The sequence below is a fragment of the Tinamus guttatus genome, unplaced genomic scaffold, assembly GCF_059628265.1.
Source record: "Tinamus guttatus ecotype Peru unplaced genomic scaffold, ASM5962826v1 Tinamus_guttatus_pri_ptg000716l, whole genome shotgun sequence".
In the NCBI taxonomy this organism is placed as follows: domain Eukaryota; kingdom Metazoa; phylum Chordata; class Aves; order Tinamiformes; family Tinamidae; genus Tinamus; species Tinamus guttatus.
The window spans coordinates 1,599,673-1,612,143 of record NW_028289250.1 but is presented as its reverse complement, the minus strand read 5'-3'; the positions used below and the strand labels follow the sequence as shown (position 1 = coordinate 1,612,143).

The 12,471-nt window shown below is 38.5% G+C and overlaps 1 protein-coding gene across 2 annotated transcripts in view; it reads left to right on the top strand.

The window, feature by feature from the left end:
• The window catches only part of PCMT1 (protein-L-isoaspartate (D-aspartate) O-methyltransferase), a 30,600-nt gene that overhangs the window by 1,287 nt on the left and 16,842 nt on the right, over positions 1-12,471 (top strand). For both annotated transcript variants that reach the window (XM_088537053.1, XM_088537054.1), the window contains exons 2-3: positions 9,354-9,458; positions 10,351-10,382. In XM_088537053.1, coding sequence (XP_088393179.1) covers positions 9,354-9,458; positions 10,351-10,382 — 137 coding nt within the window. The remainder of the gene's footprint in view (positions 1-9,353; positions 9,459-10,350; positions 10,383-12,471) is intronic.

Here is a 12,471-nt window from a genome sequence, read left to right as displayed (position 1 = left end):
AATTGCCTATTTGAGGATAATAGAATAATAACTTTTCTACTTTTAAGACCAGCAATGCTTGCTTTTTTTTTCTCCCCTCACACCATTTTAAAGTATAAGGGCAAACTGAACTGAAACTGTGGCATAAGTCTTCTTACAGACTTTTTATCTTTCTGATATAAAAATGGAATTCGAGCTCAAAAAAGTATCTAAAAAAATTATTGTCCAAAATTGTTTACAGCTCTGAAAACCTACAGGCAAAACTGAGTTACCGAAGAAAACAATGACAGTGCATTTGAACCCATGGAGCCTGTTTAGGGCGTTGCAAACTTGTTTGCAAACAGCCTGCTGTATGTAAAGAGAAAAAGAAAGTGGAAGTTCAATATTTTCTGTCTCAAATATTAAGCAATAGTAATTCATAGAATCATAGAATGCTTAAGGTTGGAAGGGACCTCTAGAGGTCATCTAGTCCAACCCCCCTGCACATGCAGGGTCACCTAGAGCACGTGGCACAGGACTGCATCCAAGCGGGTTTTGAAGATCTCCAGAGAAGGAGACTCCACAACCTCTCTGGGCAGCCTGTTCCAGGGCTCTGTCACCCTCACTGCTAAGAAATCTTCCCTTAAGTTCCTGTGGAACTTTTGGTGTTTCAGTTTGTGGCCATTACCTCTAGTTCAGTTGGTGGCCACCACTGAAAAGAGGCCAGCACCATCCTCCTCACTCCCTTCCTTGAGGTACTTATAGACACTGATTAGATCCCCTCTCAGCCTTCTCCAGGCTGAACAGGCCCAGCTCCCTCAGCCTCTCCTCATAGGGCAGATGTTCCAGGCCCCTGATCATCCTTGTAGACCTGCTGGAGACGCTCTTCTTAACGCACCCCAGGATCCCATTGGCCTTCTTGGCCATGAGGGCACACTGCTGCCTCATGGTCAACTTGTCGTTCACCATGACACCCAGGTCTTTCTCCGCAGAGCTGCTCTCCAGAAGGTCAGTTCCCAGCCTGTCCTGGTGTCTGGGGTTATTCCTCCCCAGGTGCGAGCACTTGGCCTTATAATTAGCAGGAAAAATGCAGGCTGTAATTTTTTTTCCTTATTTTGCCACTTTATCCCAAAGTATTTTCAGTGACAATAAAAGTGAATTGGAAATAAAGCATTGTAAAGACATAGAGGCGTTTGCTTTTGCAGCGAGATTGTGTTGCTGATTGCTATTTTGTTGACATAAGTGGGAGAGGAGTGATGGTGTAGGGCTCTACTGGTGCACAGTAATTGCAGGATTAAGACCAGAAATTTTATGTAAGAATTCTCCAGTCAAAGTTGATGTATTTAGATGGAAAGAATAGAACATAGTACTATTTTGTTTGATACCTGATTTTCTTGGAGTTATGTTTTTAAAAAACTTAAACAAAAGATCATTGGCTGCAAAATGACTGGAACATTCAAGAGTCCATTTTCTATAGTAGATGCCACAATGCAGTTTTAACTGTTCCTCTGAAAAGCGCCAAGCGTCTCTCCAGCCTTTCACACTAGGGATAAGAATGACAACCAGGTTAGGTAAATTTGGTGTTGTTTTAGTGTGGAATTTGTGCAGGTGTCGTTTAGTAGCTTTGTACATAGCTTAGCGTGCAAGTAACTTGCGTAACTCTCAAAATTAAAATAAAGGAAATGCCTTGCAGTGCACTGACACAATATGTTTTCTTGCACAAAGACACCTAGCTTAGAGGGTCCTGCACTTGCTCTAGTGCCACCAGTTGTCCCTTCAGGCTGGTAAAAGGTAGTGTGAGAGCGCTCATTTTCTCCTCTCCCAAATTGAGGTTTACAACCCCCCAAATCAGTAAGTAGTTGCCCTGTTGGACAAGTAGTGAGCGCTGGTATAGGTGCAAGCGGACTGGCAAAAGCAGGAACTTCTTAAACTGGTGTTGCTTTTAAATAAAAGCATCGGTGAAAAACTGAACAATTGTGTTAGAGGTTGCTACTGACGGTTGATAACATTTAGCAGTAGAAGCGTTGTTAACTTGCGGCAATGAAGTGTCCCAGTCCCACGAAGCTGAAGTTGTGGAGCTAGCAGGTTCTGGGATGTAGCAGCCCTTGCACTCGAGCAGTGCCCAGTGCCTGTGCGCCTTGCTCGCAGGCTCAGGCGGCTGCTCTGCACGAGCCCTGTCTTCCCTTCGTGCACCTTTTAAAAAAGTGCAAACTCACGCAGAGGCCCCTGGAAACCAGCATATTTTTCAGCGTGTGCTTAAAGACAAATGATTGAAGAATGTTAAGGGTTTTTTATTGTTGTTTGTTTTTTTCAGCTGTTTTCTTAGTGTTCTGTAAGCATGTTTTTTACAGCTATTCTGAGGCATCATAGATGTACATTTTGTGACATAAAATTTCTTTAAATATTAACACTTCTTTTCTTCACAATAAAAATGCTGTCCTTAAATGTGCTGGCTATTTCTTGAAGGTGTTCAGCTACTTTGTTTTCTGGTATCTTTCAAAACTACTTGTCCTTTTTTTATTGTTGTTTGTTAACTGTTTGATTTTTCTAGCATTAGAGCAGTTTATATATTGTTTCACCTGTGTAGAGTAATTATTTGACTCATTGAAAAGAAAAACCTTTGAGCTGACAGCACTTCTAGAAAACTTTCTTCTATTACCTAACTGTGGGCTACTGGGAGGTCGCAAATCATACTTGCCGCTAGAATATTTAGTTGTGTTTAAATGCAAGCCTGTCAGTAGTGGCAAGCCTACTATGTAGAGATGCTGAGGAAAAAAAAAAAAAAGGGAAACAGCTGAAGTAACTGATGATTTGTCTACTGTTATCGTGTTTCTGAAGACCTTTGGATTCTAAATCACGATCTTTCTTTCCATGTCCCTGCATGCTTAATCTGTTGAGATCCATCCATTGTAGTCTTGATTTCCACTATAGGTTCATTTTAATTTCCTGTTCTTAGTGTGTGGGTTCCTGCTATGTCTTGTTACTTTATGCTCCAGTCTTAAAAACCATCTTTTTTTTTTTTTTATTCACCACATGCAGAACTGAAAAATTGATCCCCGTCCAATTCACAGTTCATCAAAGTAAATTAAGTTTCCTTATCACTCCTCTCTTTCCTACAATCAGGGTGGTTTCCCAGCACAAAAGCCTCATGTTTTGCCTGTTTCTCTGATTGTGTTGTGTCCCTGGTGTCACAACCATCTGTACCTACTTTCAAATCCACATTGTTGGGCTCAAAGTGAATTGACTTGACGGTGACTGAAGCACTGCACAATGTTGCCAACCATCTTTGGGCTTCTTCCCTGCTACCATACTGGTAGTCGTCCTTTTCCCCATCTGATAAGCTTGTATAAATGACAGTTTACTGATGTTTATACAAGGTACCTCAAGTTCTGGAGGAGTTAACAGCTCACTTGAGATACAGGTTCTGTGTTTTTGTTTTGTTTCCAGTGCAAATGTTGTTTTGAATGAGTATTTATTCAAATATTACCAAGCTTTGAGAATTATATTCTTATACATGCTAAAGTTTGAGAGTTTTATTATTATTCAGATGTTAAATATTTAAAAACTACAGTATCTTCCCTGGCAAGTTTTATTACAGTGAAGGCTTATCAAAAAAGAGGCCACACCCTTGTTGCAGAATTTGGTTTCCTGATTGCTGAGGACAGAGCTCTTTTTATGAAGTAACACAAGTATAAAGGCCTTCAAGTTGGCTTCCCAAACCTAGTCTTGTGAACTTTTTCCTGCTGTGTTACTTCCCTGGGGGTTATCCAGATCTCTTCTACAACAGACTAATGGTGTTTTAGGGGAAGTAATATAGTGTGGATAACAATGAAGAAGGAACAGCAATTGAAAATTAAAAAACAGTAAAAACAATGGAAGCGTCCACATTTCATACTTGGACTGTACAGGCACTCGGACTGTGCTGCCTGTTGCCAGCACTCAATGAACAGGCTTTAACATGTGGGTTGTATTGGGGCTTGGCTGACCACCACCATAACTCATGGCAGGATAATGAAACAATTGAAAATTGAACTTTTTTTTTTTTAATTAAAAATGAATGCATACACTGATATGCTACTCAGAGATTATTTAAATTTTGTTAGAATTATTTAATTCTACTTGCAAGGCATGGGTGTGAAATCTGGGGTAATGCTGTTTTCTAAGTATTAATAATTTTGATTTTGGTAATGAATCATTCAAATAATTGAGAGTTGTCATGCAACTTTTTTTTTGTTAGTGATTTAATTATTTGTTAGTAATATGCCAATGCCAGCCAAATATTTTGAAGGAATTTCTACTTGACTTTCCAAGAGGATGGCCCTCAATTAAATCAAGCCAATTTAACAGTCCAGAAAGAAAGAAAAGTTAACAAAATTTTTAAAAAAACAAAAAGCATCATATTTTATTCATGTGTAAATTAGTATTTCATTATTAACTGTTCTGTGTTATTAGCATATCCATTTTCCCCTAAATGTTAGCAAGATGTTGATGTAATGACAAAACCATGTCCTATTTTATCCCCAAACAATTCCAAAATTCAGTGAAACAAAGTCCAAAGCTTCAGTTATCAAAAAAAAAAAAAAAAAAAGGAGTATGTATTTGGCTGCTTAATACATCACTTCTTGAATCAGTCTTCTTAATTAAAAATCTTTATTTCTGTTGCTTGATTGAAAAGTATGTGTGGAGGGGTCGTTTGTGGTTTCTTTTTTTTTTCCCCTCCTCTGATAGTAAGAAACTGCCTAATAATCCACAGTACACAGATTCACAGAAACAGCATGGCTGAGGTTGGAAGGGACCTCCAGAGATCATCTAGTCCAAACCCCCTACTCAAGCCATGAAAATACTTTTGCAAATCTTTCCATTACAGGTGATTGTCATTGCTTGTGGGCATGTTAAAAAGTGGGAACTGGATATGTTTTAGTTTCAGTAAAACTAAACTCCAAGCTTTTCCTTTAATGCTACTGGTGGTAGTATGAAGAGCTTACTGTGAGCTATCTCTGAGCTTGGGAAGAAACTGCAAAATCTTGGTGTTATTCTGAATGTTTCTGCAAGTATAATAATATATCCAAGTCGTGCTTGCAAGTGTTGTTTAATTCTTATAAGAAAAATTCTTTAGGCTGATTAGTACAATTAATCTCATGAGGTAGTGCTTTTTGTTTTGATGTGAATAAACTAACAGTATCATTTTTTTTTTGGCAAAAACAGCACACTTTCAGAACCTGAGACTAGTACGTTTTTGGAGGGACATCCCTTCTGGAATGGCCAACATGGGAGTTGTGTTTCGAGACTTCAGAGCCCAAGTGCTATAACATTAGTCTTGAACACAAAATAGATTTTAATGCTTGCACTGACAAGAACAGAAAAAGATAATCATACAAATGTCAGGTTATAAGTCCTTCCTTATTACTACTAATGCAACTGCTCTGTATGGCAGTTTGTATCTCACTCTCTACATTTGTTAATATTCTGTAAATAGTATTTTGATTAATGAAAGATTTTTTTTAGCTTGGGACATTTGTGGAGGTAGCAGAATTCACTGTTCCTAGCAGTGGGGTTGAGTCTCCTGCTTTCTAGCAGTGTCGCCTTTGGGGTTCTCCATGTCAACGGAGGTGCTGTGGGATAGGAGGGAAAGCTTTGGAGGCAATTTGAGAGTTTGTCAGTGCGAGGTTATCTGGCTCAGCCTAGGAAATCATACTTGGTGCTTGAAAGGTTGGGCTCATCCTTTGCTGTTCAGTAGCTGAATAATTGTCTCTTGTCATGCTCAGCATAGTACTAATGCCATGTTTTAATGAAGCCACTTTTATCATCACAGGCAGCCAGCATGGCCTGGATACTGGTTTGACAGCATTTCTCCGAAAATGCTGGGATCTGTTCTGTGAGGTGTAGGATGTGCAGCATCTCGCCTTCAAAGATTACTGCAGATGCTGAGCAGTCTTGCCTCACACCTTATTGTGAGGACAGTTTTTTATCTATTTATCCTATCCAAATATATTTATCTTAACATCTGCAAAATAATTTTGTTACTGTTTGGGGTTGTCACCACCTTGTTTTGAGCTCTCATGTGATCTGTCTGTGAAGCTCATTCCCTTCAAATGCAAAGCAATCGGGATGGGCTGCCAGTGCTAGGAGGTAACATCTTCCTCAGCTTCACCCAGGCCTCTGCAGCTTATTGGAAAACTGTACAGTGTGGGCAGCTGCGGGCTCAGCCAATCCAAATGTCGCTTCCTTCTTTCATGCACACTCAGCTGCTGATACTGATCTAATTGCAATTGATATGACCATTTAAGTGCATGGGACAGTGTTAGGGGTTACTTTAGCCCTACACTGTGTATTTTATAGCAGTAGGAGCTAGCATGTCCTTCTCATCCCCACAGTAAAAAAAAAATGGTTAATGCCTACTTTGCAACCTTGGCCTGCAATTCAAAGGAGCAATATAGCTGTGCATACATATGTCTGTGTTCTGTTCACACTAAAAAAAAAAATAATAATCTATCTTCTTCCTCTCCCTCCTCAAAAGACTCAAGACTTAAAAACATCTATCAGTTGGGCAGCTGTTTTATACTAACTAGCTTCATATTGCTTGAAAATCAAGATCTGGTCTTAGTCCAGGGTGTTTTCTTTCTGGAAGTTGCTAGTTGTTTTATATGGTTCAAATGGAGACATCTGAAAACTTGTTCATCACTTAAGTAATTTGAATGCACTTGATTTCATCTTTTGCAGAATAGGGCTGTCCTTTGCATCGTACTTTAAGACCTCTCTTTGATCTGAAATATTGCTGTTCAGTTGAAAGTACTTTGTAGTACCTATGGGGAAAGTCATCGATGAGCAAGCTGAATTGTGTCGATGCTGAAATAGTCTCTCAGAAAATTTCTTTGGAACCTGCATGAGCATTTTGTCCATGTGAACCCTGCAGCAGGAAGTGTCTCAGCAGCTGTTCCTCACCTGCAACGGGCCATCGTAGCAGAACATAGTTGGTCTAGTAAGCTGATATATTCAGTTATGTAATAGAGCAATGAGACATCCTTTTTTTGTGTGTGTGTCATCTAGAAGCTCATGCTAATGTAGTTGTTGACTGTGCAGAGTTTTGGTTTAGTTGGAAACTTGTTTGATCAACAGTCAGGATAGTGTCATGATGTGTAAGCAGTTTGCTGAAAGATAAGCATTTCAGTAGTTGGTTCTCAGCAAAAGCTGAGCAAAAAGAGATTATTTGCTTGTTGCGCGTCCAGAACTTTCAGTGTTCTGGCTCTCCTGCCCTCTGGCAGTCAGCTGCTATGTCTCCCTGGTTACATTCAATAGTGGTATATTTACACCTTCTAACACAAGGACTGCTGCGTGAGCTCCTTTTTTTTCTTTTTCTGTTTTCAAGGTGTTATTTGTAGAAGAGAAGCAGACCAGAGTAAGTTTTCAAAACATGCTCCAATTAAGTCAAGTTGTCTTTGCAGCAGCCTCCGATCAGAGCGACCCTTGGACTCTGCAGCCCATGCTCTGCTCTGAAGTCATTTCTTTACAGCTTCTGCCCATTGAAGCTTAGGAGTTGTAGTGATGAAACTAATAAATGAAACTTAATTTTGGTTTTAAACTCTTAACTAACCATTGGTTTTGAATGTAGGTCCTTGCTTGTAAGCACTTTGTAATTTAATATCAGTTTTGTTTTCTGTATTGATTATCAGAGATTTGAAGCCAAGCAGTCATTTAACTTCCAAGGAGGAGACATCTGCGCAGACTGAAAAGAAAAATCAAGCTAAATGTATTTAATTATGAATGACTTTCCTACCAGACAGAGCTTTCCATAAGACTTAGAAACTGTTTTACATAGCTATCATTAATAAATAGCTCACTAAATTTATTTTGGGGGACATTTAGAGATAGTATGGAATTAGAATGACTTCTTTGAAATATAAGCTAATATTATTGGATTTTTTTCAAGGGAAGGTACTGAGCAATTCAGAAACTGATAGATACTTATTCTAGAGAGAATTAGAATATTTGCTCTTGGTCATCTTGGGACTGACTGTTGGAGGAAGGAAAGGTCTTCTATTTCATTTTCCGCTACTCTATAATTACTTGTAATTTTGCTTTTAATTTGCTATCCTACTTGATACTTTGTCTGTGGAACAGGAAGCAAAATATCTTTTGGGGTTATTTTCCTCTCTAATGTCAAGACTCTGTTATCGAGGCTAATGAAAGTCTAGGACACCAGAAGTAGGGAGGAAAACAAACAAAAAGCCACAAGTGATAAGGGTAGTTAGGAGCACATTGCAGGCAGTTGAGAAAGCCTCTGCAGAAGTTAATCCAGGCCTTGACATGAGGTGCTTGATGTCTTAATGTCAGTAGTATGCTCAAAAACATACTTGAGTTGAGACCATCTCACAACAATTTGTAAAGTTGATTTTTATAATACTACATTTTAGGCTACGCTTTGCAAGTGCCCAAATTAAAAAAAAAAAAAAGCCATTTTTCCGAAGAAGTCCTCCTTGTTTAAAATCAGTAATTCAATGAAGCATTCTGTTATTGAAATTCTGGTTATTAAAAAGAACAATTTAATGTAAACTATTATCTTGTTTGTTTTTCCAATTTTTCTGTTACTTATAATTATTTCTACAGAACTGATCAGTAAATGACTAAAACCCCTATAAACAGAAGTTAGAAAAGATGACTACATTACATTGTGTTTCTGATGTTTTACATGCATGTGCATTCACATTTTATTTTGAAAAGTGAACAAAGATTCAAAATGCGAATACTTTGTGGCCTCAGTCTTCTCCAGCAAAAGAATTCTGATTCCATAGGAGTTTCTCTACAAAGAGGCTTTCTGTCTTTCTGTCTGTCTTTCTGTCTGTCTTTCTGTCTGTCTTTCTGTCTGTCTTTCTGTCTGTCTTTCTGTCTGTCTTTCAAATAGAAAAACTCGAAAACAAAATGCTAAGCAAAGATGCTGTGGCTTTACACTTGTACACTGCTTTGTTATCTTTCTCAGTTACTGATCTCCTGAGTAATTTCTTGGAAATAGGAACAAAGCTCATGGTTGTTTAATTTAAACCGATGTGTTTCTTACTTAATTAGTATTCAGGACTATAAAAGATGTGAGATTCGTTGTTTGTTGTTGTTTTCTTCTTGGTTGTTTTCCTAGAGGACAGGTCTTTGAAAGTGATCTCTAATCTTTCAGAAAAGGATCTATAACTGCTACGAAAGTCTTGTTCCAAATTCACAGACTTAACCACTGTTTGATCTATATCAAAGCCTAAATTCTGGTATGGTGAGGATTAGAGTATTAAAAAGGGTGAAGTAATATGATTTCTCACTGTTTTAGGGATATATTCCTGTATCTCACGTGCTTTTAGCTTTGCAGAAGAAAAATAATGTCTTCAATTTTATTTATTTATTTTTTCTTCTTTTAGAAAATGGAATAATCAAATCAGACAAGGTATTTGAAGTAATGTTGGCTACAGACCGATGCCACTATGCAAAGTACAACCCTTATATGGATTCTCCTCAGTCTATAGGTAAGGCCATGTTGTAAAAATGGTTGTTTGCTCTAATTTGTGTACGAGTGACTTTGTCATCTGGATGTTAAGAATGTGTGGTTTAATTTTTAAATTTTGGGAGCATGTTTAATTTTTTCTTCAGTTTATTGAATGTCGCTTAAGTAGAAAGTTTCAATTTGTTATGCTATGCAGGTAATGGACTCGGCTAAATCAAGAACATCAAGATTGATGTTCTGTAGTCAGTATTAATATGTGTAAAGATGTATTTATTCTTTAACCATAATCAAGTTGTGTGGTGGTTTAGTTGACTTTTAAATTCTTCTGTCATCCTTTTAGCCAGTTTACTTGAGAGACAGTCGGTTTCTTTACAAAATTGATTCAGTTGAGGCAGTGTGGGAATCCTAAAACTTTTAGATGACATTTTTATTTAAAATTAGATTTTAAAATAAGATTTTTTTTTTAATGGGCATGATCTGTTTATAGGGCACTTATTTCCGACCTGAGTCCTTTTTTTCTGTTTTTGCGAGGCAGGAGAGTGAATTAAATGTTCTGATTCCCTTCCCTGTTCACTGTGCAGTTGTGAGTTGTAATGAAGTTTTATTATTTGGATAGAAGAGTTCAAAAATCTCCTAAGATACATATGCAGGTTGTAAATATCATATCAGTATAGTGCCAAAATGGAGACTGTAACTGAGGTCAGGAATAGGGTTTTTCTCACCCCCGTTTCAGATTCGCCATGGCCCAGCTCACACAACTTGTAGGTGATGCACCTTAACTCACCATTTTTGTGTAGCGTGCTGAATGACAGTAATGATGAAGGTCTTGCTTTTTACAGTCAAGAGAAGGAAAAACAGTAAGATTGCTCTCTGAAAATTGTATCAATATGTTCTTCATTTTCCTGGTTTTGCAGGTTTCCAAGCAACAATCAGTGCTCCACATATGGTAAGCTTTAAATTTACATGATTACTGAAGGTGGCTCTATAAAAATCCAAATGCTTCTAAAATAAAATATTTTTCCTAACAAATTCATCAACTGTTGTTTAATACTGGTGCTTATGTGAACCACCAAAAGGGAGGAATTACAGAAGACTGAGCCAGAGTTTTCTTGGAGGCTAACAGTGATAGGATTGAGGGATAATGTTCAAAAACTAAACAAGGGAAATTCCAAATTGATGTTAGGAAGAAAGTTTTTCACAGTGACAGTGGTCAAGTGCTGAAACAAGTTTATCAGAAAGGCTGTAGAATCCCTATTCTACAGAGACACTGTGGTCCACTGGACAAGGACCTGAGTAGCCTATTTTAAGTTGGCCCTGTTTTGAAAAAGGGTTGGATCATCTGATTTCCACATGTTCTTCCAATATAAATTACCCTGACTCTATAAGTTACAGAATCACAGAGTGGTTGGGGTTGGAAGGAACCTCTGGAGATCATGTGGTTAAAACTCCCTGCTCAAGCAGGGACACCTGAAGCACATAGTATGGGATTGCATCCAAATGAGATTTGAGTATCTCCAGTGAAGGAGACTCTGGAACCTGTTTCAGTGCTCTGTCACCCTCACAGTAAAGAAGTTTTTCCTCACATTCAGGCAGAACTTCCTGATTTTCAGTTTGTGCCCATTGCCCCTTACCCTGTTGCTGGACGCCACTGAAAAGAGGCTGGTCCCATCCTTTTGACACCCTCCCTGAAGATATTTGTATATGTCGATAAGATCTCCTCTCACTGTTGTCTTGTCCTGCTCAAAAGCCTGGGTTCTCTCAGCCTTCCTTCATAGGAGAGAAGCTCCAGTCATCTAATCTCTTTCGTAGCCCTGTGCTGGACTCTCTGTGGTAGCTCTCTGTCCCTCTTGTACTGGAGAGCCCAGAACTGCACACAATACTCCAGGTGTGGCCTCACCAGAGCTGAGTAGAGGGGCAGGATCCCCTTCCTTGCCCTGCTGGCAACGCTCCTCCTCGCGCAGGCCAGGATCCCATTGGCCACCTTGGCCACCAGGGCACATTGCAGATTCATGGTTAACTTGTTCACCAGGACTCCCAGGTTCTTCTCTGCAGAGCTGTTCTCCCTGAGGTCAGCCCCAGCCAGTGCTGCTGCCTGGGGTTATTCTCCCCGGGTGCAGGACCCTGCATTTGCCTTTGCTGAACTTTGTGAGGTTCCTCTCTGCCCAGCCCTCCAACCTGTCGCAGTCTGAAGAGCAGCACAGCCTGCAAGGGGTTATCAGCCACTTCTCCCAGCTTTGTAGCAAAGTTGCAAAAAGATAGGAGTTAAGGAGTGAAGAACAGTAATTTCTGTAGTGCTTTATTGATGTGATGTCCTTAATTTTTCAGACAGGAAAAATAAATTACATCACACTGAGATACATGGTTCTTGCCAAGTGATTTGAGATCAGGGCATTCATGGCTGAGCCTTAATTAAAGCCTTAAGAGGAGTTTTCAGTTCCTATATAAATATGTATGTAGCCCAGACATACATTTTCTTAAGATTCTTTATTTGTTACGAAGAATGAATAGAACCATATATTTTGTCCATGCAGTGTTTCAAAAGCAAGAAACCCATAGAGTAAGGAATGGTTTAAATTGTTGGTAAAAGCATGCTCCTTTTGACTTTTTATTAGAGTTTGGATATGCTATGTATTTATAGCAAAAACATTTTTTTTTTAATATAAAAATATTAGTTGTTGCATGGAAGGATACAAAGAGACATACTGCAACTGCCGTTAAGGAAAAGCATAAACTATGTCTTCAAAGCTTTAAGCTAGATCCAAGCTAAGTCATTATGTTTTGAATTATTTGATGCTTATCGTTGGTATTATATAAAGCACTGAAACAAAAAAGTATCCTTTATAGCAAATGCTTTTAATATTTTAATTATTTCTGTATCTGACTCTGATGGGTTAAATATTAAGGGTTTGAGAATGGTTATCTGAAAAACATTAAATAACAAAAATTGTTTTAGTGTGCAACAAAAACTTAGTTTTTGTATTGGTCTACAATATAGACTAATTTATTTCTTCTATAGAAGAAAGCAAAAGAGCCTA